The 25,559-nt window shown below is 38.9% G+C and overlaps 1 protein-coding gene and 1 long non-coding RNA gene across 2 annotated transcripts in view; both read right to left on the reverse strand.

The window, feature by feature from the left end:
• CUL1 (cullin 1) overlaps positions 1-25,559 on the reverse strand; it is a 96,348-nt gene that overhangs the window by 35,692 nt on the left and 35,097 nt on the right. The window contains exons 2-6 of the mRNA XM_075125589.1: positions 24,387-24,673; positions 7,029-7,203; positions 5,965-6,132; positions 3,330-3,380; positions 2,659-2,749 (exon numbers count right to left, since the gene is read on the reverse strand). Of these exons, the coding sequence (XP_074981690.1) occupies positions 2,659-2,749; positions 3,330-3,380; positions 5,965-6,132; positions 7,029-7,203; positions 24,387-24,526 (625 nt within the window). The 5' untranslated portion in view covers positions 24,527-24,673. The remainder of the gene's footprint in view (positions 1-2,658; positions 2,750-3,329; positions 3,381-5,964; positions 6,133-7,028; positions 7,204-24,386; positions 24,674-25,559) is intronic.
• LOC142071138 (uncharacterized) lies at positions 17,017-23,235 on the reverse strand. Its single transcript, XR_012667134.1, has 3 exons — positions 19,551-23,235; positions 17,852-17,967; positions 17,017-17,129 (listed from the first exon to the last, which is right to left on the reverse strand). It is a non-coding gene; the product is annotated as an uncharacterized LOC142071138 (long non-coding RNA).

Raw genomic sequence — 25,559 nt, forward strand, 5'->3', positions numbered from 1 at the left:
CCAGACAAGAGTCTAAAACTTTGGGTGGAACAATCATCTACCATTTATGTTGCCCTTCTCTGGTGCGTACATGGAGAGAAGCCAGGCTTGTAGGCAGCAAAGATGAAGCCTGGAGAACGGCATCAAGTATGTGCATATGGCCATGTGGCCGAGGAGGGAAAGGCAAGTTTTGATTGACGTTCTGGGTCTGACAGTGACCTGATGAATCAAAGCACTCATGGTCTGAAACCTCTTGATAGATAGATACATTTTTGCTGTAGTCGAGTCCAACATATCGCTTATACAATTTATGAACCTCATGGGTGTTAATGCGAATTTTTTTGTGATTGATGCGGACACCCAGGGAAGTCAGAAGGTTGAGTACAACAACGGTTGCCCGCTGGACTTTCCTTGTAGGAACTGCCCATCAGAAGCCAATCGTTGAGGTAAGGGAAGACTGTAAATCCCTCTCTTCTCATCCAAGCTGCCACTACTGAAAAGAACCTTGTGAAGCTCTGAGTGTTGAAGCTAGACCAAAGTGGGAGGACTCTGAATTGGTAATGCTTGTGATCAGAGAGGAACCTGTGGAAACTCCTGTGGGTTGGGTAGAGGACTAAATGAAAATATGCATCTTTCATGTTGAGAGCTGTGAACCATGTTTCCTCTAACAAGGGAATTACTGATGCCAAGGATATCACGTAGAACTTTAGTTTTTGAATTAATCTGTTCAGCTGTCCCAGACTGAGAACTGGCCTCCATCTCCCATTTTTCTTGGGAATCAAATAGTAAGGTGAAAAGAATCCCTTCCCTTGATGTTCAGGTGGAACCCTTTCTATGGCTCCCCTGGAGAGAATGGAGTTCTCCTCTTGATGCACAATCTCCCCATGACAGTGGTCCCTGAAAAGGAATCGGGAAGGGGGGGTTGCGGGTTAGAGGTACCAGAAACTCCATCAAATAGCAACCATGAACAATCTCTAATACCATTTGTCTGTAGTCAGGGGATAACTACAATTTTTTTGGCAAATTGAGTAAGGCAACCTCTGAATATCAGTGGAGGGGAATGAGTGGCATCAATAAAGGGACACAGGTCCTGACAGCCCCATCAAGAGAAACTCTTCGCTTGGAAAGCTGGATCCCTTATCTCCAACGGTACTTATGTTACCAATGGTTATGCCCCAAGGCTGGCAGGTGGGATGGAAGAACAACTTTGCCTTGTTCGGATAATGTCTTCCTCTGGTGTAACAGCATCCCGGATTAGAGATGGTCCTCAATAGGAGGGGTGAATGCAGATAGGAAAAAGCAAACATGTCTTCCAGGGAGACCCAGGTCTCTGATAACCCTTCGGTACAAGGAGTCTCCATTGGCAGAGCTGTCTGAACTGGAACTTCCTTCATCACCATGGTGGTCGGGCGTCCTTTGGGGCCATGTCACTCCTGATACTGCATCAGCTCTAGAAATGGATGGCATCACCAGGAGCCGTTTATCCTGAGCCTTCACAATCAGAGCCAATGTTAGAGCCGTTGGATCTGTACCCTTGTGCACCGCCTTCTCCTGCAGAGATGATTTATTTGGGACTAAAGCCTAAGTGCCTGTACTTGCTAGCTCTCCCATCTTTGATGGGGTGGTTTTAAACAAAGATGGCTTGTCCTTAAGTCTATGAGAGTGCCCTTGGTTCTCATGTGAAGCCTTCTGCTTAGGCTTAAGTCTTAGCCTATGTTGCCAACCTCGTGCTCAGAGGGCACTGCCCACCTGGTGAGACTGATGTATGGGGGTTGATGGTGGTCCCAAGTCTGGATCTGATTAGAGCTTCATTGACTTCTACGTGAGATGTTTTCTGTAGTCTTAGTTCCCAACCTTCACAAGTTCTGCGGCAAAAAGAGCAGCAGTTGCTGCATTTGGCAGAAACATGAGCCTCACCCACGCAGTACAGGCAGTATTGATGATCACTTCTCTGAAGAGGAGCAAGGGCAAGAAACACAATTTCTGAACTCTGGGATTCTGGGCATAATCCCAAACTTCTCAGGAGGAAAAATATCCCCACGTGTGGAAGAAAATGGGGGAAAAACAACACTAACTCTGCTATGTAGACTATGCCTTGAAGACTACTCAAACTAAGTATATACAATATCTTACAGTAATGACAGTAAAAAAAGGAGTGAGGATAAGGAAGATTCTGACTCAGACCATGAAGCGGTAAGAAGGAACTGAAGAGGTGTCACCACGCACTACCTTTTATGCCCTCGGTTCAGACTACAACAAGAGCTACAGCACATGGGCAGGTCAAGGGACACTGCTTACAAAAAATTCCAGACTGAAACACGTTTCGCATGCATATCCCAAGAGTGGAATACATAGGGACCATCCCTCGAAGAAGAACATCTACTACAGGCTTAGAGTTTGATTATTTCTAGCTATGAATTTTTGCCTCTCAAAACAGAAAAGGTTGCATTATTAATTGGGATGGAGTTATTTTGTTTTAGAGGCATACATGATCTGTCACTTCCCCCCCCATTCTCAGACAGAATAAAGTTAAAAATTTTACATGGCAAATTACACTACTAAAAGTTTATTCTACTGCAAAAATCTTTCTTAATCAGCTATGGTAAAAATGTTGCTTCAGGGCTCTGGTGGGAGATTTTCCAAGTGGCTACAAGTAAATCTTACAGAAAATTCATTTACCATAGGATTGTACGACTCCACTGATCAGCCTGGTGTTGATGGTTTCACCATTTCTTTCCTTTTCTATCAGTTTCAACACAGCATTTGTTACCTTTGAAATACAAATTAAAAATGAGTCAACATACATTAAAACCAACTACTTGGTCAATAAATACAGTAATCAATCAGGCATGTACTTCCACGCTCAAGACAATCCAAACACCTGAAAAAGAAATAAAGCAATGTGCTAATCTTAACACCAAACAGAATTCCCACAAACATCACTGAAAGTTGTGCACGTCAGTAACTTACAATTCAATATTCTAGCTAACGAACTGCAAAGAAATATAAAAGCATCTGTTTGTGCCTTTAACTATTTCTCTATAATATATAAGCAACCTCTAAACTTCGGTTTAATAAATTCTGCTTGTTTACATTTGAAATATACACTAGAACCTTGCCAATCCATGCTTTGCTAAACCATATGTCTGTAACAGTCACACAAAATTAGCAGCCTCTCCCCATCCCTCATATGTAACAGATGTTGCACCTGATGTCCCCTATTACTAAAAATTCATTAAAGGAGAAGCAGAAGGCTTTTTTCTTCCCTTTTGCAGTTCACCTTGGAATAGTTACTTGTGACATTTCAATACTAACCTTGTGAAATAATGCAGTATTCATAAAATATGTACCTGCTTATTTAACGGCCTGAACAAACAGTCCCTCCAGGTCACCAAGGCAAGCTAAGATTGGGGAAGGGAGAAGAAAAGAGGAAAGGCTTATATATACACAGGATAATCCTTTATGGAAAACTGAAATATTGTATTATGCTAAATAGTTATAATTTATTTTTAAGAAGCTTTTTGTTATGGCAGTCAAATCTCAGGGAAAACTTACATGTTTTATAACTATCCCCACACTCTAAATGATCAGATAACAGTATTTTTGAACCCCCGTCTTCCTCATCCCCCAGACAGGAATAGGGCTGTCCAGCATGTACCTGAATACTACTCTACTTTTAATAAAAAAATATTTTAAAATGGGATTTTTCTGATGTAGGGACTTTGAATTTGAATGGTCAGAGAAGGACCAGCTGGAAGATGAACACTCAGTAAAGACGCCCTCCTAAATTGTTTTTATCGTCCCACCCAATGCAGAGTTATTTTCATAATGCAATAAAATATGTACTAAGCAGAAACTAAAAGATTCCTTCAACATATAACAATCTACACTCACAAATGAGTACAACAGAGTTCAAATGAGGGGGAGAAAATCATCACTGTTAGACATGACAGTTTAGACTGGTTTTCAGAAGTAATACAGAGGAAAGATAGGGTGCCTAGGGCATATTTACTGAGACGTTGTTTCAAATACAAGGAGTAAAATGGAAGAGGATTTGTAGCCTGTGCCCTAACAGCATCCCAATGAAAGAGAGCATAGGGCTAATTAGCATCTGGTAATGAGTTTCAGCTGACCTGATCAGTTTATCATACCCCAACTCACTAATGACATAACCTGTATATAGAAGGTGTTATGTAAGATATCAATAGAAAGCTAATAACACGGTGATCACTAATATTATTGCATGGCGTATGTATGGAGGACAAATTCAAAGTTACAAACATACTGGAGCTTATGTTATCAAAGAGTGAGGCAGGGCTGAAGTTACCCCAACCTAGACAAAGGAATTCAGTTCTACCACCTTGAAGGTTTTTCCAAGGTACATTAGCTACATTAAGAGAAAATGTGAATGCAATTTACACAGAAAGTAAACAGGAACATCAAGCCAACAAGGGGAGGATATATCCACTCAGCATCACAGCAGGGGTAGGAAATTTCAGGAACAGATCAATTTTCATTTTAGCAAACACCAATGGGGGAAGAAACAAGCATGAAACCTTCCTTTACCACGAGATTCCACGTCCCCTTCCTCACAGCTTGAATAAAAAAAAAAAACAATTACTTGGGGCGGGGAGGGGGAGCCTTCAGAAGAGTCCATTTCAAAGATGCACTAGACTATAAAAGAGAGGGGCAAAGAACCCCAAGTTATGTTTCACCTAAGACAACAAAGGAACCAAGCACTCTGGGGAAATACTGACCAGAGGGGTGGTCAGCCATCTTACAGGAAGATGGCTTGTTAAGGAAACTATCATGAACAAAGGCTGTAGCTTGGTTTTGTTAAATCTTAGCCCCGGAAAGTGTTTTTCCACTGTCATTTTCTTGTAACCATTTCTAGCTCTATCCTTTTTACTTGACTTACTTAGAATTCGCTCTCCTTTTGTTAATAAACTTGTTTTACTTTAATCTAAATCAACCCAGTGCTGTGTTTCATTTAAATTGAATGTTAACTCTAGTTAATGTGGCAAGCTGCTGGGTACTGTATCTTTAAAGGAACAAAAGAACCTTAATATCTCTCTGAATGATCTAGGAGAGGGCTGGATAGTGCAGAGCACATAATTTTGGGAAATTTGGGACTGGGGTTTTAGGGTCATCTTGCCAAGTGTAACCAAGGCTGGTGGAGGCCAGAACGTGGCAGTGGTATAACAAGAAAGCTACTGGAATCAGAGTTGCTGACTCAGAGTTCCTTAACACAGACACTCAATGCATGCTTGTATTTTGGCTGGAAGCATCCAGAAAATGGAGCTACAGCAGCACAGCATTTTGAGGCACTCAGGGTTACAGAGCAAGAAATGACAACCCCTCAATAGCCTGGATTGCTCCCCAGAACATGGCATAGTCAGAAGAAAACACAGTCAGGAAAAAGGTTTAGATGGAATACAGCCCATTAGACAGGGAAATAAAAGAAGAGCTGATCAGGAGGCTGTCATGAATAGTTTTCAAAGTGAAAAAAATCTTCAATTTTTGTGGAAGATGAAAAGCCAGTGAAAGGGGAGAAGAGGAAAATATGACTAAAATAGCTTTAGATGATGTTAATATGCTGCTGCAAAAATTTTGTATGAAAGAGGTATGTCCAGAAAAAACAAAATTACCAACAAAACTGATGACTGTCCCCAACAGAACACAGAACAACATTCTGGAGGCAGGAAGAGCAAGGAAGGAAACTTTGGAGGTTATATAAAATACTATGATTTAGCTTGTCTAAACATGGAGAAGGAAAAAGGTATATAAGCTTGCAAATCTGTCAAATACTGGTGAGCCTCATACAAATAGTGAGTTTTAAAGAGGGATTTGTGGGAAGAGAAAGCAGATGCCTGGTGCAGTAGGCTAGGAACACAGTAGGGATATATTTATATTTCCATCAGAATGTTTTAATTAAAAGTTAAAACCAATAAAATACTTGAAGAGAAAGCTCTTTAAAATGCTTACTGAGTAGATTTCGTATATTCCCTTACGACCTTCATCACACTCACGACGAACCCAATGTCGATTGAGGTAGGCACAAATTCCATTCAGCACTTTGCTTGAAAACCTATAATCTTCCCATTGTTGAGTGTAAAATTTCAGCACACTCTCATCCATCAAGTCTTCACCATCCTGAAACAGAGAAAGTCCACCAATACTGTAGACTGCTTATTTTTTAATATACAATATAATGCTATGTAGAGATAAAAGTAATCGTCTACTGTAAACCGAAATCCATGACATACAACATATGCTGCTGCTTCCAGTAAGAACTCTACTACAGAAACAGGTATGGCTGCACGTAGGAAAAAGTATTACTAAATCCATTCTTACCTTGATAGTGGCCTGGTAAACTGTTAGCGTTATGGGTTAGATACCTAGAAAAAATGCTTGATCCCACTCTATTCTACAGCCTCCACAATTACTACCTGCAGACCTGCAACAGTGGTAAAGGCCATGTGCTAAATTTCTAAGTATAACTGCTACCCAAGCGTCAAGAGTGAATACTGTCTCTCTCTCCTTGGTACCCCTGCACATAGCAGCAGTTAAAGCTGCTATCTTGGTAGAGATAAGGCATCACACCTGGCTCTTACATCCCAGACTTCAGTGCTGAAGTAAGAAAAATGTTACAGGATACAGGAGATACTAAAATATCTTTCCCAACTAGACCAACAAGCTGTCCTTTTTCTTTTTGCAGAAGGGTTAATATTGAGGTTACCTATTAGCTAAACAAAATTGAGCTCCACTCACAGCAAATTAAAGAGTTACATAGGATAGCTTGTGAGCATCACCCAATGGTGTGAGAAGTTTTGTGTTTATTTCACAGTGATTGACTTGTGTACAAGGTAAAAAGTCAAAGCTTAATGAAACAATTAAGATGTTAAATTTCATGATTTTCTACAAATTTGATCACTCGACAATTTTACTTGCAATGGCTTCAGATATTTTTAGTTTTACTGTACTATTTTGACTCCAGTTCACATGAGTTTCATGTAATTATTCATTGAGTTGACATGATGCCGCCTTACCTTAAGGAGATTTGTCAAGTAGTTCTTCAGAAATTCTTTAAGTCGTTTGTACAGTTCTAAGCCAACGAACTGAGCTCCTCCAGGTGTCTGGCCTTTTTTAGATTTAGAAGGAGGTACTCCAGCTCCTCGTGCTTGATTAGACTGGTGTACACTAGTACAGTAGTTATAAACATGACTGATAGAAAAGTTAAGGAATATACATATATATGTGTATGACACATATTCTATGCAAATTCTAGGAGTTCCATCTGAACCCATCTCAAAGAGTTTATAAACAATGATTTAGCCCTCCTGAGAGGATTATCTGTGGTGTCAGTAAGTAGTATCCCCATGTTACAAACGGGAAAGGTGAAGGAAAGACAGATTAAGTTATTTGTCCAAAGCATCTCGGTCTGTAGTGGAACTGAAAACAGAACAACGTATTTCTGACTGAATTAATGTAGTAACAATTCTCAAAAGGTCAAAAGTTATCCTGGCAATTGTTTTCTTGTTAATTTAGTTTCTGTTCCCAGCAAAATAATCTAAGAAAACAATATCAAGAGAAGAAACATCATGAAATACATTTAGAGGGTGATCTATCAGGAAAAGTGACCACACGCTTACATAACGAAATCTTGCAAGGCTAATCTGACTGCCTTCACTTTTTGCTAGAATTAGAATGTTGCCATTTTGAAAGAAAACTGTCTAAAAGATTGAACAAAAGGTAATAATCAAATTTATCTAAATGCACAGACGGATCTAGGAGAGTACAGCAGGGACTGATATTAGGAGCAATCTTCGTTAACATCTTTATTAATAAGCTGGAAGATGAAGTAAACCACAGTAATTTGCTGATAAAGGTGAAAATGATGCACAAGGCCTCTGTGCCAGTTAAACTCCATTTAAACTTTAAATGGATGCATAGGCATTGTGCTGGCCTGCTGCACAGAGGTGAATTTCACTTGTTCCTGAACTGGAAGGAATTTAAGCACTAGTCTGAACAGATGAAGAAAGAGACCAGAAACATGGGCTGAAAATAAAATTAGATTAATTCTTGAAGAATGTAAGCTAATACAAGCCGAGGAAAAACAAACAAGTGTGTCTGCGCGCACACGGGGGAAGATGAAACATGGGAGGCAGTTATGCAGAAAGAGACCCGGTATCGCTAATGGATAGCAAAGTACATATTTGTTTGTAATGTGATGTGATTAAATAAAAGGCCAAAGCAATTTTGGGCTACAAACAATCATCAAGTCAAGGAGCAGTGTGGTAATAATTCCTTTATAGCTTTAGTTTGACCAGACATAGAAAACTGCATTCAGTTCTGAATGACACGTTCCCAGGAGAAATTCTAATTCTTAAAACTAATTCTCAGCTTGAATCAAGAAAGTATTTGACACTTCAGCAAACACAAAGGCTCAAGGTCTTTATGATCACCCTTTCTGTTTCCCTCCAGTTTATTTTCTCATTTCTTCTGCATCCCCACTTGCATGTTTATTTTGAAAAGTCATCTACTTATACCCCAAGAATACAATCCTCTTCACTTAAATTTTACCCTTTTTGGAAATGTATTCCATGTGTTTATTCCCATGTGTTATCCCCACCTCAGTGCCAAATACTAGGATTTCCTATAAAAATCCTAAAAAATCATTAAAAAACATAAAATATTGGATTAGTGCTAAAGTGATGGCAGCTTCAGGACACTATCAGTTCATGAAGGTATAAGATCAGAACTACTGTCTTTTGTAGAAAAGATTAAGCTGCTCTTCAACCTAGTTTATCCAAAAGTTCTGGAATCTGTCATTACTTGTACTGATCTGAAACTCAATTCAAGGATCTCTATGTAAGATGTGATGAATAGTACTATCGGCAATATAACAATGCCATTGTCTTCCAGTTACACAGAACACTTGTATATTGTATTCAACGTTCATTCTTTAGTAACGTTAACTGTCAGCTGAATGCTATATAGTCATCTTTCCAAGTAAGCCTGGTATAGAATCCTCCCCCAGTGATGCTTTAGTCATACAAGTTATTGGGCTCATAACAGGGATAAATGGGTAAACTTTAATGGTCTGTGATTTACAAGAGGTCAGACTGGATGATCTAGTGGTCCCTTCTGATCTTAAACTCTAGAATCCACTTAGATTATATTCTTAAACTTGGCTTCTATAGAGATCATTGTATGAGAGATTTAATGCAGATTAGTACAGTTAATCTCTTTCCTTCTCTAAGAAATCACATTCTTACTTAAATTCTCATTATTTAGTATGCTACCAATCACTCATTATTATGTTGCAATTAGCTGTAAATAAGTTTCATTTTCCATAATAAAGTACTTTGAGTTCATGGGACACGAATAAAATGTATTTTATTAGTTTATGGCATTCAGGAGAACAGAGACAGTTCACAGTTGGCTTTTCCTTTTCACCTTTGTATAGAGCATGGTATCACTGTAATTTACAATAGGTCCAATGGAATTGTAACTTTTAATGGTAGATTGTGTTCACACTAGCCATCCTGTTTTGGTTGAACCATGTCCATTTAACATTTCCTCCAGCAACTGCAGTAACTGGCATACGGTCCCCATAGCTGGAGTCTGAGAGATGCAATGTAGTTGGGAGAAGTGCTGTACTACAACATTTAAAATGTGTGCATCGTCAATCGAGTATTTCCCTACCAGATAATTTTCTTGTAGAGATCCCAATCTCTACCGGGCTACAATTCCTTTGGTCAACAAACAGAGAGAGCACACACATCTTATTCACTTCTGGATATAAAAATAGCAGTATATGTTCTGCTGACTAATCAAAAGACGTTCTATGGTAAGATATTAACTAGAGATTTCTGTAATTTGAAATATATAAAAAGTGATGCTAATTTGAAGAGGGAGGAGTCTGGACTGGCATAGAGAATCTCAACAGAAGAGAAAAAAGGGATCAGGTATGGCACACTTATTTTTAACCCCCTACATGCTAGTCAAGATTCTTAGGTCCTCGCAAAACAGCATTCCATTTGCCATAGTATGAGCACCTCATAACAGCCTGCAGAGGCTCCTTTTGAACACTGCATTCACTGAAACTTGGACGTCAACCCTGTGATGCTGGGAAAGGTGTAGGTTATGTGCAAGTAGCAACTTCATAGATCACTAGCAAATACATCCGCTTCCGCTGTCCTCAGAAAGGCCAGCTCTCTCATTCAGTAGACCCTGAATGCTTCCTAAAACTTCTTTCCCACTATGAAATAAGCTTCTCTAATGGAGTTGTTTTATTCGATTAGACAAGGCTAACTAGGCTGCTGTTATCCCTTTCTTATGCCCTCTCCCCCGCCAAACATTAAGTTCTTCTAAGATGCTGAACTTCTTTCACTATTTGTATTTGGGTTAGGACTAAAAAAAAAAAAAAGACAGAGTTATGCTCCGATTCTCGTGAAAAGGCAGGCAACCATTAGTAAGAAGTGTGGCACTGTTTTGACCACAGCGTTGCCTGGACAGAACGAGGTAGGAGGTACTCAAAGATAGGGCATGATGTTCTCCAATTGGCATAGCCAAACTTATGGCAAGCAGAAAGACTCTGAGGGATAAATGTAATGGTGATGTCCCTTCAGATAGCTTGAACAGTGATTTGGTAAGGGCATTCTGATTCAAATTTACTTTAATGATAAAATGGGTGGTTTGAGTACAGGCCTGTTTGTCCAATTTAGCAAACATCTCAATATGACTGGAGATTTCCCCAAAGTTGTATGGTCTACATCACGATCGACTGGTTGATCCTGGAGCCTCGGCAAGTTGATCGCAATCTCCGGGCCGCTAAAAGTCTGGCGGTACAGGGGCTCAGGCAGGCTGCCTGCCTGCCATGGCCCCCATGCTGCTCCCAGAAGCGGCTGCCTGCTGGCACGTCTCTGTGGCCTCTGGGGGAAGAGGGGAATGAGGTGGCTCCACGTGCTCCCCTCCTGCCCCCCCAGCACCATCCCCACAGCTCCCATTGGCTGGTTCCCGGACAAAGGGAGCTGCGGGGGCAGTGCTTGCAGGTGCAGGCAGTACATGGAGACCTGCTGCACCCACTTCCTCCCCAGAGGCCACAGAGATGTGCCAGCAGCCAGCCGCTTCCAGGAGCGGCGTGCGGCCACAGCAGGCAGGCAGCCTGAGCTCCTCTGCGTCGCCGACCGGAAGCCACCTCCCGTTCGGAGCCTGCACTTCGCACCCCCTCCTGATCCCCCACCCCAGAGCCCCCTCCCAGACCCTGCACACCCCCCACACCCCAACCGCCTGCCCCAGAGCCCACACCCGTTACCCCCTCCTGTACCCCAATCCCCTGAACCAGCCCGGAGCCCCCTCCTGCACCAAACTCCCTCCCAGAGCCCACACCTCTCACCCTCTCCTGCACCCCAACACTCTGCACCAGCCTGGGGCCCCCTCTTGCACCCAAACTCCCTCCCAGAGCTTGCACCCCACACTCCTGCACCCCAACCTCCTGCCCCAGCCTGGTAAAAGTGAGTGAGGGTGGAGAACGAGGGACGGGGAGGAGGGGGGAGTGGAGTGAGCAGGTGGTCCTCAGGAAAGGGGCAAGATAGATCCTGAATTGATCTTAAGTTCAAAAAGTGATCTTTTGCGTAAAAAGGTTGGAGACCACTGGTCTACATCGTTCTAAAAGGCTGCAACTGCAGCAGTTAACTTTCAATGAACTGGCACTCATTCCTATGCCCCAACCATTCAACAAAAATTCCAAGATAATCAGAATTCAATACAGCATAGCATCAAACCTCTATTTTCACATTACTTAGTGAATACCTTCCAAACTCTTGCATACTAAATCCAAATAAATGTATTCTTTGAATTAATCAAGGTTGAAATGACCTTATCAAAAAAGGCCTCTCTCGACTCAACTTGCCCTATCAAGAGCCACGCTGTAAGCCTGAAGTGAACGGACAGTACTTCTGTCACTGGAGATGGAATGGACGCTTCACTAGGTCCAGGAAGCCAGGGTACTCACAGCCAGTCTGGTGAGTTCAGAATGAAGTTTCCTGTGGGCATGGCTTTCTTTTGGAGAACTTCCTCACCAGGGGCGTCGATTTAGAAAAATGGGGAGGTGGTGGCTGGAGAGGAGTGGTACAGGTTTGTCAGCAAGTTGTACCAGCATGTAGATTATTATATGTGATTATTTTATTTCCTGAAAAGTGGGAAGTACAAGGTGGCAAAAAGTGGAAGACACAATAGAGCATACAGACCTATGAAAAGTCAGGGGAAGCGGGGGAACTGCCCTCCCTGCCCCATAGCAACTGATAAGAACTTAAGAACGGCCATACTGGGTCAGACCAAACGTCCATCTAGCCCAATATCTTGACTTCCAACAGTGGTCAATGCCCCAGAGGGAATGAACAGAACGGGTAATCATCAAGTGATCCATCCCATTGCCCATCCCCAGCTTCTGGCAAACAGAGGCTAGGGATACCATCTGTGTCTATCCTGGCTAATAGCCACTGATGCACCTATACTCCATGGACTTATCTAGTTCTTTTTTGAATCCTGTTATAGTCTTGGCCTTCACAACATCCTCTGGCAAGGAGTTCCACAGGCTGACTGTACGTTGTGTGAAAAATGATGCTCTTGTTGCCCACTATGGGCCAGAACGAGAACACATATAGCAGTTTAAAGTTCCACTCAAGTAACAGAACATCTATTTCCCAAGAGACTTGATCCTTGAATGGGCTGAAATAACCCTCTGTCTTCCTATCGATCTTGATGATAATCTGCAGTTCCCCAACTCTAGTGTACTGCAGACATCTTGTGATTGAGCTCCCCCAACCCTGGACGAAGTGGTGTTCAACCCAGGACAAACAGCCACATGTGGGAGTTTGTCCATTTACTTCCTGTGATTTCGCCAATGGAGAGCCGATTGAGTTTTGCCTTCATTTTGAGGTGGTCAATTAACCATCATTTCTCTGTGGTCCCTTTGCTCTAAGTCATCCCAATAGGTTCATTTTTGTATTCAGAACTGACCACTGGAGGTTCTCCCCACCAGTTCCTGTGATCCAGCCTCCACCATAGGGCCAGCAGCTGGAGAATCATCATTACAGTCCTTGGATACCAATTCCACATTGAAACAGCAATTTTTTCTGCTCTTATTGGTAACCAGGCCCCCAAGGACCACCTGCAAGCTCACTGCTATGGATAAACACCTTTAAGCAGTCCTATTCTCAGGTCACAGAAGGACTAATCCCAACACTGTAAGCCTGCCCTGTGTTGACTCTGCTGTGTTCACTATCCAGCTAAGCTTCCAGGCAGACCAAGTGTTGAGAGAGATAGGAAGATCTTTTCTTTGCTAATGATCCAACTCCCTGTTCTCCAAGAAGGAGCATAACCTGCTGATGGCCACCAATCATCTAAGTAGGGGTGCATTCATAGTCCTTTCTTGAGGTCTCAAAGGACCTCAAGCACTATTATAGCATTGATGAGTATTCTTGGCAAATTACCACTAAATTTTGTTATTTTTGCAAACAGAATGGAAGCAAGACTCCAGCTATGGGGACCATATGCCTGTTACTGCAGTTGCTCACACACACAAACCAACTAGCGTCATTTATTTACTTGCATGAAAGTGTGCAAATGACAAAGACATTCTAGCCAAAAATAAGGACAGTCATACAACAAATCTCAAGCATGCACATAATGAAAGTATTCTACATAGTCAAATTTTGATATTCTTCCAGCTTGATTTATATAAATCAAACCATGAATTACAGCATTTATTCCTGTTGTGTGGTCCATCAGAAAGTATTTCTGAACATAAAATGACCTTCCGTATGTTCTACATGTAAAAATAATACTGCTCTCATGCTGTTGATGTTTACACTCTGTGTCCCCAAATGCTATAGCCAGCCACTGACAGGAAGACTGATGTATTCAAAACAAAACCTGAAATGCTGCATGTGTAATCAATCTGTAATCCTGAAACAAAGTACATCACACACAGTCCAAAAATCACAAGGAGAGTTCTATAAAAAGAATTCTTGCCCTAGAGAAAGTAAAACCTAGTTTCATAACAGCAGCATACTTCAGAAGTCATGTGTGTATCCAAATGGCTATTAGGAAATATCAAAATCTCTCACTGGAATGTTTTTGCAACTTTGTATAGTCATTTACAAATCAAGTTGAGGGGACATATAATTACTCAGAGGGTATTCTGTCCCAATATGCATAGGAGTGTAGTCTTACTTCTTTCCCAAGTGAATTGTCCAGCTAGTAAACATCAAGACCTGATCCAATAATGTGATGAGTATCTTCTAAGAGGCGCTGCCCTCAATTTCTATTACTTTCAAAGCAGACACAGCACTTTGCAGAATTAGGACCTAATGTAAATTATTTCTAAACTGATCCTGCTATTCAGAGAGAGATACTAACTTTAAACCTGAGGCAAAAAAAAAAAAAAAAAAAAAGTATGGGGGAAAGTGAAGCCACAATGAAGCCTCCTGCTGCTATTCATGGGTGTAAGATTCAAGAGACAAAATCTCTCTCACAGCTTTCCTTCCCTTTCTTGTAAATTGTGATACACAATCACCAGAACTGGCCAATAATTAGGTTATAATTCAACTTCAACATTTGCATCTTAAAAGTTGCTGGTCTCTTTGCAGTGCTTACAAAAAAAAATCTTGACTACTCATCTAAAGCTCAACTGTGCAGAACACAGAGGTGTCTCAGGGGCCAGCCATAGTATGTGGAACAAACGCTCACAGGAATCTCACCACCTACTGCTCAAGTGCAAGCACACTTCTTCAACCCTGCCTTCTCCAAAATAAACACATAGCAGCATGTGCATATTAAAAAACCTACCCCAACCCCCCCCACACACACTATTCTCCCCCTGGAGAGAGTAAGAACAAGCCACATGTGATGTTAGTCATGTCACTTAACGTACTACTGGAAGGCACTCAGATACTACACAAATGACGGCAGCATAAAAACTTACATAAAATCAAAAATTAATTGCATGTTCTTATAATGATACTGACTATTTAAGAAGTTGCCTTGAGAGGCATAACCAGATTATATGGGAACGTTCTTCAAAATTAAGTAGAGAAGAACCTCAAAGTTATGAATGCTACGAGAATGGAAGTTGTTCGTAACTCTGAACAAAACGTCATGGCTGTTCTTTCAAAAGTTTACACCTGAACACTTAATATAGCTTTGAAACTTTACAGTGTAGAAGAAAAACACTGTTTTCCCTTTATTTTTTTAGTAGTTTACATTCAACACAACACCGTACTTGCTTTTTTGGGCGGGTGGGAGGGGGTCTCTCTGCTGCTGCCTAATTGCGTGCTTCCGGTTCCAAATGAGGTATGTGGTTGACTGGTCAGTTTGTAACTCTGGTGTTCGCAACTCTGAGGATTTACTATAGTATGCTACAAGGATAACAACAACAACAACAACTTTCTAAATAGGGTTTTTCTGTTCATTACTTATAATCTCCCTTATATATGCGGATTCTGGGCATCAACTTTGCTACTTCCTATGATCCAGCAAGCTGGGTTAATCTCTTTACCATGCTGAACTGGCCCACAGGAATAACTCAAGTTAGTTTTCACTTATGTGTTTACTGTCAATATTTCACTCAGGGAAATGATAAGCATAAAATAACTGAGGAAAAGTACACAAACCACTTCACTTTAAAAGAAACGACTTGGGGAGTTACAGAAATAGAGTAATTTGCATTGTGTTAAGTGAAGGGCTGCATGGAATATTTTTACCATAATTTTTCTGACAAAAAATGCAGATGTGGGTAAATTTTAACATTTTGTAAATTTGTGTTGAATTCACAGAATTGATTTAATTGGAAAAAAGCCTTAAATTAAAAAAAAAAAGTTTTGACACTTTTCAAAATAAAAGTTTGACTTTAAATTTTTCACTTTTTCATTTCTAAAATGTTTTTCAATTATTTTGAATGTTATTTTATTTTTAAAAAATTAACATAAAAGCTCAAAATCCAAACAATGTTTTTATACTTTTCAATTTGCTAGAAAGTTTAAAAAAATATTTTCAGCTTAACCCAAAACAAGTTTTCTTCCATGATTTTTCAGAACTGCCAGCAAATCAAACACAGCTCTAGTTAAATGGCTTTCCAAAAAAAAAAATGTAGCTTATTGCATTTAATACAACACAGAATATTAGAGAAAAACTGTTGAGTAATAGTTTCAGATCAAATAGGACACAAAGATTAAGTTTTACAAAACAACCAAATAAAGCTTTTTCAAAAACTAAGACCGATGGAAACACTTACATGATTTTTCTAACCCTCTCATAAATCAATAGTTGAAGGAATTTGAGAACTTGCCAAATTAATTCACCTTCAGGCAGAGTGTTTACAAGGCTGCAGCACAATTTCAAAACAGTAACATGAGCTGCTAGAAAAAAATATTATTTCAGACTGGTATACAACCGCTCTCCACAATTTTCTTTTTTAAAATAGTTCCCATCTACACTATATCTGGATAGTTTTCCACAAGACTGAAAAAATATTTACCTTTAATCATGTAGAGTATATAAAAGTGTTCGAGGTATATTCCCAGTTTACATGGGAAGAGATGAATCAGTTCGCGAAGGGACTTGTTTAGAGAGTCAGTGGCAGAATTCAGCCATCCCTGACAGCAAACCTTGTGCAGGAGTAACTATACATATGTATATTGGAGAAAGAACACATTTATCTACAACGTGAACTTCAACTGTTTAAATGCAAGTCTGAATTCCGTAAGAAGAAAAGCAAAAGCAGCTACCCTAAATCTACCAAATAAATTCCAGTGGCTCTACTCACAGTATAAATCTCAGATTTCCTTGCAATCCCAAACTGCCCTTTGCATTCAAGGTAATAGACTACAACAAATAAATTATAAACTATACATACATATACATAAAAACATACTAACTTTTAGGTGGGTATATCCACACACTATAAAAATTCTATGGTAATAAAATGTTATATCTGGAAGTGTAAACATGCAGAAGTTAGGATACTTTAGTTATGGTTCCCAAAGCAATTTTAACTTGTGAGCTTGTGGAAGTATAATATTTAGTTGCCACGTCCATTTACAAACACACACAGGAGATATAGTAGAGAATATTTCTTACTGTATCTGTAAGGGAGCAAGTTACGATAAGAACTGTAACTCAGATTTCTTTAATCCATGCATTTAAAAGTTTTAGCATCAACACTCAGTAGCTGTTTTTGTACTGAATATCCTGTTCCTTTAAAAAAAAAGTGATCAACATGAGAGTCAAATGAGAAGAGACTGATCATGCACAACGCGCAGTTATTTCTCACTGAAGAGATCCAAATGGCAGAGTTACACACCTTGTATAGTCATATCTATATGTCGAAGCCTGTTTATTGAAGTTATTGTATAAGGGGAAATGTGCATTATATATAAATATATATACATCTATACATATATACACATACATATATACATATATGTATTTCATTATCAGATGCAACATTTTCCCCCACACATAAATGTATAGGTTTTATTTCAACTTGAAGGGCTCCTTAAATGCATATGCTGACACACATTCAGAGATGTTGTGAAACATCATATACTGCACACAAACAGCATGGATGATGATGACTAATCGATACTGCACTGATGTCCCCAGTGCGATCCTAAACTACTTGACAGGAAAGTGGAACGCTGCCTTGCAATGGAGCTGAAGGAGAGGCAGACAAATGCTGGACGTTAAAAACTGCCTTACTGAACCCCTTAGTATACTACCAGTGTGGGTAGGGCACAGTCAGTTCAGTTAATGTGCCAGATATGGGGAGAAGAGATACTTTAAGTTTAAAATGTGCTCCACTTACATTCTACTAGATTGTATGGAAAGTTTGACTTTTGCCAAGAACAGTGGATCCATCATAGAACTGTCTTGTTAACTTCTTCACTAGTATCGTACTTCAGGTTGTTTGCAGACATAAATCTATATTATGTAAACAGTTTAGTATCAATAGCCAAATAAAAAATACGCCTCATTTCTGGAATGACTGGAGAATACAGACAACTAAAGCAGCAAGTGACCCTAAACTTGAAATATTAAGAGACAAAAAACAAAACAAAAAAACCCTCACCAACACATCACATCACAGAGCAGAAACAGAGGGTGCATGCAGAAACAATAATTGTCTACTTAGCCAACTGCTTTTCAAGACTTTTTAAGTTTGCATTACATAGTGGTCAGAAGTATCCCAGTGGAGGCTTCTGTGCAGCTGTCTTTGGTTAAGATAGAAATGCCTGCAGCCTAAATAGCTAAAGCTAGCCTGAATTTGTATTGCACTTGACCATTTGTTTGGGCAGTCCTCCTACCGATACTGTAGCAAAGCCAATCCCCGCTCCTGTCCTCCCTTCCCCCCTGCAAAAAAAAACAAAACAAAAAACAAAAAAACAAAAAAAAACACCCCAAAAAACTTACCATGTTTTTATATTTTAATTTACAAAAAAGTTATTTTAAGTTTATAAACTGTAAATACACTGCATTTAACTGTTATTTTACTTAACAATGGTAGGTAGATGTGTTTATTTACAGCTGGTATAGTAGGTAAAGCAATTACATTCAACAGAAGAACACTAGATGAGTCTAATTCTGCCCACAGATATGCTAATATTTAGCTCTAACAGAGGTCAAAGGAAGTGATAAAAGAAAAATGATTTCAAGGAGTAAAGCTGAAAATGATTGAACGAAAATTTTAATCACAGTAAAACAAATTTACAAATAAGGAAAGGATTACACAGTAGATAATGAGGTGTAACAAAACGCGATCTTTAGTAAACCTCCTAAATTTAAATATTAAAATAGAATACCAGGGGAATCCTTGTTAAAAGTAATTTGTGAACCGTTAATCAGAACACTTTAGTGTAACAAACAGCTTTTGGAGTATTGGGCTTATTGGAACAATGTTTATGCAAATTTCAGATCATCCTAAATTTGGACAGCTCCCTTTAACGTATATTTCACACAGAAATTCATTTCATGGAATACTGACTAACCAAATGTTTTGGATGTTCTTATGAGATGGGTAACTTGTTTTTTTGTTTGTGTGTTTTTTAAAATAAACCACATTAGAATTTTTTAAATGCCAGTATCAACACAAATGGCACTTACCTGATTGAATATTTTATAGATTGTGCACTTCCCATCTCTCCCCATAACAAATGAAAAAGGTTAAAGCAGGCTAAGTGTTCTACCTCCATGAGCAGAATTGTTATTTATTACAAATGCATAGCTTTTGTAAGTGCTTAAACAGTACAGATTTTAAAGATATAAAATAGCCAGATTTTATTTTAAAAATTAGAACCATACAATATGATTGCTCTGACTGGTGTAAGAATAAGTGGATTACACAGTTCCCTGAGAACGCTCATCAGACTACGTTTTACAAACGAAGATGGAAATGTGCTGCAGGGAAGTGGAAGATTGTGAGGTTATTCCACAAGATTTATGGCAGAGTATGCAGAAAATTGAAGAATCACTATTTTGAAGAAAAGAAAACCTAGAAATGTTTTTACCCGAAGTAAAATGCACATTTATGGCAGAACTCCAAAAAGAAATGCAATATTTTAAAACGTCTGATATTTCTATTCATCAGTCAATTTACTGACAATCATTCATACTTTCATCCTGTGTTTGGAAAAGACAAAATAGAGAGGTTAGCAAAATAATACTTATTAATACTACTGTATATGTTGTATTAATTATGGCAGTGTATTAGTTCTCTATTATGAAGTAAACTTGAAAATAGGGCTTGGATGCTTTTGAAAGTTTTACCCATCTGTTTTTTTGTTTGGTCACCACTTTAGTCAGGGTCTGGATTAGCAGACATGTTTCCTCAGAGACTATAAATTAGCCAGTAAGAATACTTCCTTTTTGTTGGAAAAGACACTACTGATCTGACACTGAAAGTGACTTAGATAGATCAAGTCAGATAAACAGGGTGGAGAGAATGAACACAAAAAGAGGTTACTCACATTGTGCAGTAACATCAGTTCTGAGCAGTTTTCCCAGAGGGAGGGAGCTTTGGAACCGAGTCCAGAACTGAAGATAGTAGAGCAGTACCCAGACCCGCACTGGCTCTGACGACATAGATTAAAGCATAGCGTTTGGAAAATGTACATACTGAAGCCCACATAGCAGCCCTACTTATCTCAGACTCCAATACGTTTTAGCAATGCTGCAGTTTGTGCAATTGTATTTGACCATGACAGCCTGTTAGTTCACAATCAGCAACCTGCAGTTCAGGATGAACAGGACTTCTGTCCAAACAGATCCAGTCTCTTTTGTCCTCGTCATGAGGAACAGACCTGAGAAGTGTTGCCTACCCTGCTCATTTACCACATCCACTACTAGGGAGTTAGGTGGAGCGTCGGAGAACAAGAAATCAGATTCCTTAGGGGGGGATCATCATACTTTTTATCTGCCCTTTTACACATTGGTGGAACAGTAGTAGGTATTTGCCTACTACTGTAGGCATTTGATGCGTAATGCCACCCTAGAGGATTTTGCTGACTGTAGAATATCCAACGGCTTGCATTTTGAATCCCTGACCTTTCTGAGTGGAACTTGAAGAGTGTCAGCTACCCTCTACATGAGATCTTGAAATTGCCAAAAAACTGTCTGTCACAGAAAGTGGAGGACGCATAACTGCATCATCTGGAGATGAGGACGAATGAGTGTTTGAGGGGTAGCCTGGCCTCCTGTTCCTCAAACATCTCCTGCTGTGGGAAGAAGAGGACTGAACAACCCTAGTGTCCCCTTGAGATGGTGGTGGTCTGGAGAACTGCTGTCAGTAAGCAGTCCAGGGATCCCAGTATGGTCACTGAGAGGGGAAAGGTTTGGCATATGGGAGGGAGGATGCATGCAGGGGTGGTTCCACTTTTGATGATGGTTGCTATCTTCCTTCTCTGTGTCCAACACAAAGAGGCACAGGGCACTGTTAGTAGAAAAAAATCTGTGATCAAGAGCTCAAAGAGGCACATGTGCACATGCAGTGGAGCACCCTCAGGGACACTACTCAAAGAGCAATTTTATTTTCCCCTTAATCAGCTGAACACATTATAAAGCCAACATAAATCTCTTGTGTTTTTTAAGTACGTGAATACTAGATCACACTGTTGCTGTCTACATGTCCTCTGCCTAGAAGCTGATACCCCAGTCGCTCAGGATGATACTGTTACACTAGAGAGTTAAGGGTACTATTACTCTATATGGCACCCAAACACTCTTCACTACGTAGGTTTTGGTGATACAATTCTGCTATCATTTTGAAACGGCCATCTAAATTTAGACCAATGGTAAAAGGCAGATATTCTAAAAAACTTTAGTCCTTTTTGAAATGAAACAAAAAACCCCACATCTCTGCAGATCGAGCTTGTGCCATTACTTATATCATGGTTGGGGAGCTGGACAAAAAGGGAGCACACATTGGATTTCCTTGATTAATGGAAAAACGAGGCTGTTTTAAGTGTAAATTCTGATGTTCCTTTGACTACTTTGTTCTGTTGAACAATGCTGAATTACTTTTCATTTTTGCTGGCAGTGCTGTTGTAGCCACATAGCTCCTAGGATATTAGAGAGACAAGGTGGGTGAAGGAATATCTTTTATTGGATCTACTGCTAGTGAAAGAGAAGCTTTTGGGCTCACACAGAGCTCTTCTTCAGATCTTCTTAGTGGTTCCAAGACTAATGGATCCTAATACCAAGTTATTCACTTGGTATCCTAATACCACATGGATCCTAATACCAAGTAATGATCACTGTGTTAGGGCATGATTGACCAAATGAACAATATGAACATCTGTAATATCCTCAAGTGTAATCCTTTCCTACATAAAGTATTTCATAGAAGAGGAGGTTTTCTTTAGTGTATTTAAGAGTAATCTGACTGATACTCTACCAAGCACCTTTTAATTTAAAACCACTTCTGATATCTTGTAAAAATAAAAAAAAATAAAAAAATCTTTCCTTTGAAACATACAGCTTTCCCACAATGCTTATTTGCTCAATGAAATTTAAAACTGTGGGACAGATTGAAGCTGTTCTCAAACCAATTTTATACCAAACCAGTGCTACTGTAGTAATAAACAACTTTATCTCTATTCTACAGTGTGATGTTGCCTTAAAATGGCAAAAAGGTAAGGTAATACAAAAGAGGTTAAAAAGTGAATTGCACTAAGATCTGAATTTAGTGGATCTTACACCTCAGATACCCTCTGAAGGGTAAATTCAGATTTTGCATTTATGAGAATCTCAGATATCTTATCTGATTCTGTTTCATTAACCTGCAGTAACACTAACACACAGTGGGCACCTAGCATTTCCAGACACCTAGATATAGAACAGAGAAAAGAGTACCCTCAAACTGTATTTTTAAATATATCTGATCTAGTATGACTTACTTTGTACTACTTGTACTCTATTTGCTTTGGAAAAATAAAAAACCTATGAGTAAAATCACACATAGGTCTCTCCAGCATATTGGTTCTCTCCCTTCCACTCAAGTAATAGGTTTATAAAAGAAGGATTTCAAGTCTATATATTTCAAGAGATTTTTAGACACTAGAAATTGAATACAGTTGAATCTCAGGGTTCGCAAAAGTTCTACTGCACATCACTTTCTTAATATTTCTAGCACTCATTTAAATGTTGTAGATTTTTCCTCATTCACCCAACATACAGCCTGCTCCATCTAGATCTGGGGCTAAAAAAAGTTAACCTACTTGCTCTGCTCTCAAAATTCTAAGACCAGATCCTGATGCATCAAGTCCAGAATTCAACACATTCCCAACTATTACTGAAAGAGCACTCTGTAAAACTCCAACAAAGAATACATTGGTTATTTCCACTGATTTGGAATCTGAAGTCACAATTCAGAAGATTATTATGAGCGAACTCTATGAAGGTATATCTGAAGAACATTTGATGTATGTAATTTATCATCCTCCCCTCTTATGAAATCTAGAGAACTGCTTAATTACACAGCCTTCAGTCCACCCATCCTTCATCCCCTAACACACACACACACTCTCTTCAAGTTTTGAAGCTAAGTCCCCATCTGTTCACAACACAGTCCTACAAACAGGACTGCAATTTGACAGATGCACAATTTCTGAAACTCCAGTACAGTTTCAAGAATATTTTAAAAAGCTGAATTTAGAGATATCTTGCCCATCTGCTTACCAACCGTTTAAAACTGCCATTTTAATTCACCAAGGAGTGTAACAGTATTAGAATAAAAACTAGGAGAGAACACATTCACTTCCAAATGACATTTTTCTTTATGCTATCTCTAAACTTCATGATAGTCTTTTCTTGTTATGAAGCACCTGCCCTACCGCAGAAATACAAGATTCTTATGAGGGTAAAAAGAGGGAACTGGTGGTTGCAAAGCAGAAAGGGCATTTTCCAGACCTTTGTGAAAATTATCTGTGTGCCTCAAGTGTTCACAAGACTCATTTCCTTCTCTTAAAGACCTGAAGATTTCAGAGACATACACCTTCCTGATGTTTTTTGCCTTTCTCCACCATAAAACAACAGCTGACAGAAGAGTCTCTGAGCAGGAACATTTTCCTTGAATGTAACTTCCAAGTATTAGGCCAACATGAACATGAAAACAAGAACACCACACTGTTTTAGAATCCTTCTAAACATTAAAGCAATCACTAGACCAGGAGCTGCTCAAAAATTTCAATTGGTATCTCAGTGGAAGCCAGTAATTCTAGAGAGAAATTCACAGAGCTATTTCTTCTTCCAGACTGAAAGCTCTGAAACTGACTCCAGTATTCTGCAGAGAAAGATGCTAACCCTATGGTTGGACAAGGCCTACTGCAAGAGAAAACTGTTCCACTACTTTGAAGTAGATAATTGAACATTACAAAAAAGCCTTGCAGCGAACATGTCAAAGTGAAAAGGGTGGAAAGAAAAAATGTTTTCATTGTACTGATCATTAATGAGGAATGATAATATTTGGTGCACCTTGTAAACATTATCTACTAAAAAAAAAATCACCTTTAAGTGTCTGCTGTCTTATAAAAATTAAAAGCATTCCACTTGACATTTTACAAATAAGTACAATTATTAAAAAAATATTTTCAAGACAAGCGTTTATCAAGCTAAACACATTCACTCATGATTTTTATTATACCAGTGACTGGTCTTTCTACTTGTTTTTGTCACAATGAAATGAGAAAGGCTAATCTTTTTCAAAAATGAAGTTTAAAAACAAAAAGTATAAAACATCACCAAAAGTTTAAAAAAAAACTTCCTCTAAGTTATAAGGTGATTTTAGTTCTTAATTGACAGTAAAATATTTACCAACTTTTTTTTTTTTTTTTTTAGTATAAGGATACGTGTAGAGTTCCATATATCTGGATTTTGCCATACTTTGTCTGGTATAAACCTGTTGAATTCCAGCTCTAAGGTCATCCCATATCTGGTCAAGACCAATCTGTTTAAGTCCATGTGGGTTCTGACTCCTATTCGACGACATTTTGTATTTCCTGTAAAGTCTTCCAGAGTAGAAGTCTGAGATCTGGCTATTCCTCCATCAGTTTCACAAGTAAAGTAACATCCCAAATTCAGTGACTCAGAAAGATGTTCTTTACATACGAAGAATGATATCCCCTTGCAAGATAACCTACCAAAAAAAAGGAATTAGTTAATAACATTCACTGACACCAGATTCGATTTCATCAGCTGCTAGAACAAAAGATATACCATTAAGTCATCCAAAAGTGAACATTACATATTTAGAGTGCTGTCTGCTAATATCACCAAAGCATACTTAAATATGTAAGTAGAAAAGCAATGATTTTACTGTTGCCTTCCATATCACTTCAACTTTATTCATTAAAATAAGAATTTGGAAGATAACCATACTGTTAAACTGCCAAAATACTGAATATTTTAGGAGTCATCAGTATACATGGTTGCTGCAGATGGATATTAAAGATCTTTAGAACATTCATTATTAGTTCTCTGTAGTGAATGCAAGGTACATACCAAATCATGAAAAATCCACAAGCCCATTTTATTTTTTCAGACAGTAACAAAAATACCATTTCTGGAGGTTAATCCAGGAGAAATTATCACAGGCCTCTGGCTAGTAATATCTCCCAGCCATTCATTACTTCCAGGATAGGTACAGTATAGAAGGCTTTATTTCTTACATATGATGTAGGACAATTGGATATGAATTTTTAATTCTGAATTTAATTGATCCAGGATGGAGATCTTAAAAATAAACTGCTGCTGAACATATTATTTGCATATGATCCAGAATAATACTGTACAGTATAGTAATATAGTTAATACCTGAAATTAGAAGGACATTTAAAAAACCACCCATACAAAGAAATATCCATATAGGACATAAATATTTTCTGAAAATAGCATATACAATTTCCTAGAAATTATCCACTTCTCTAAAGAACTTCTTAGCTGCGTGGCAACTGACAATTGACTACTATTCTGAAGTGTACAAGTAAAATAAATAAAGCTAGGTTGTTTTATTTTGGTTCCTG

The sequence above is a fragment of the Caretta caretta genome, chromosome 2 (genome assembly GCF_965140235.1).
Source record: "Caretta caretta isolate rCarCar2 chromosome 2, rCarCar1.hap1, whole genome shotgun sequence".
NCBI lineage: Eukaryota > Metazoa > Chordata > Testudines > Cheloniidae > Caretta > Caretta caretta.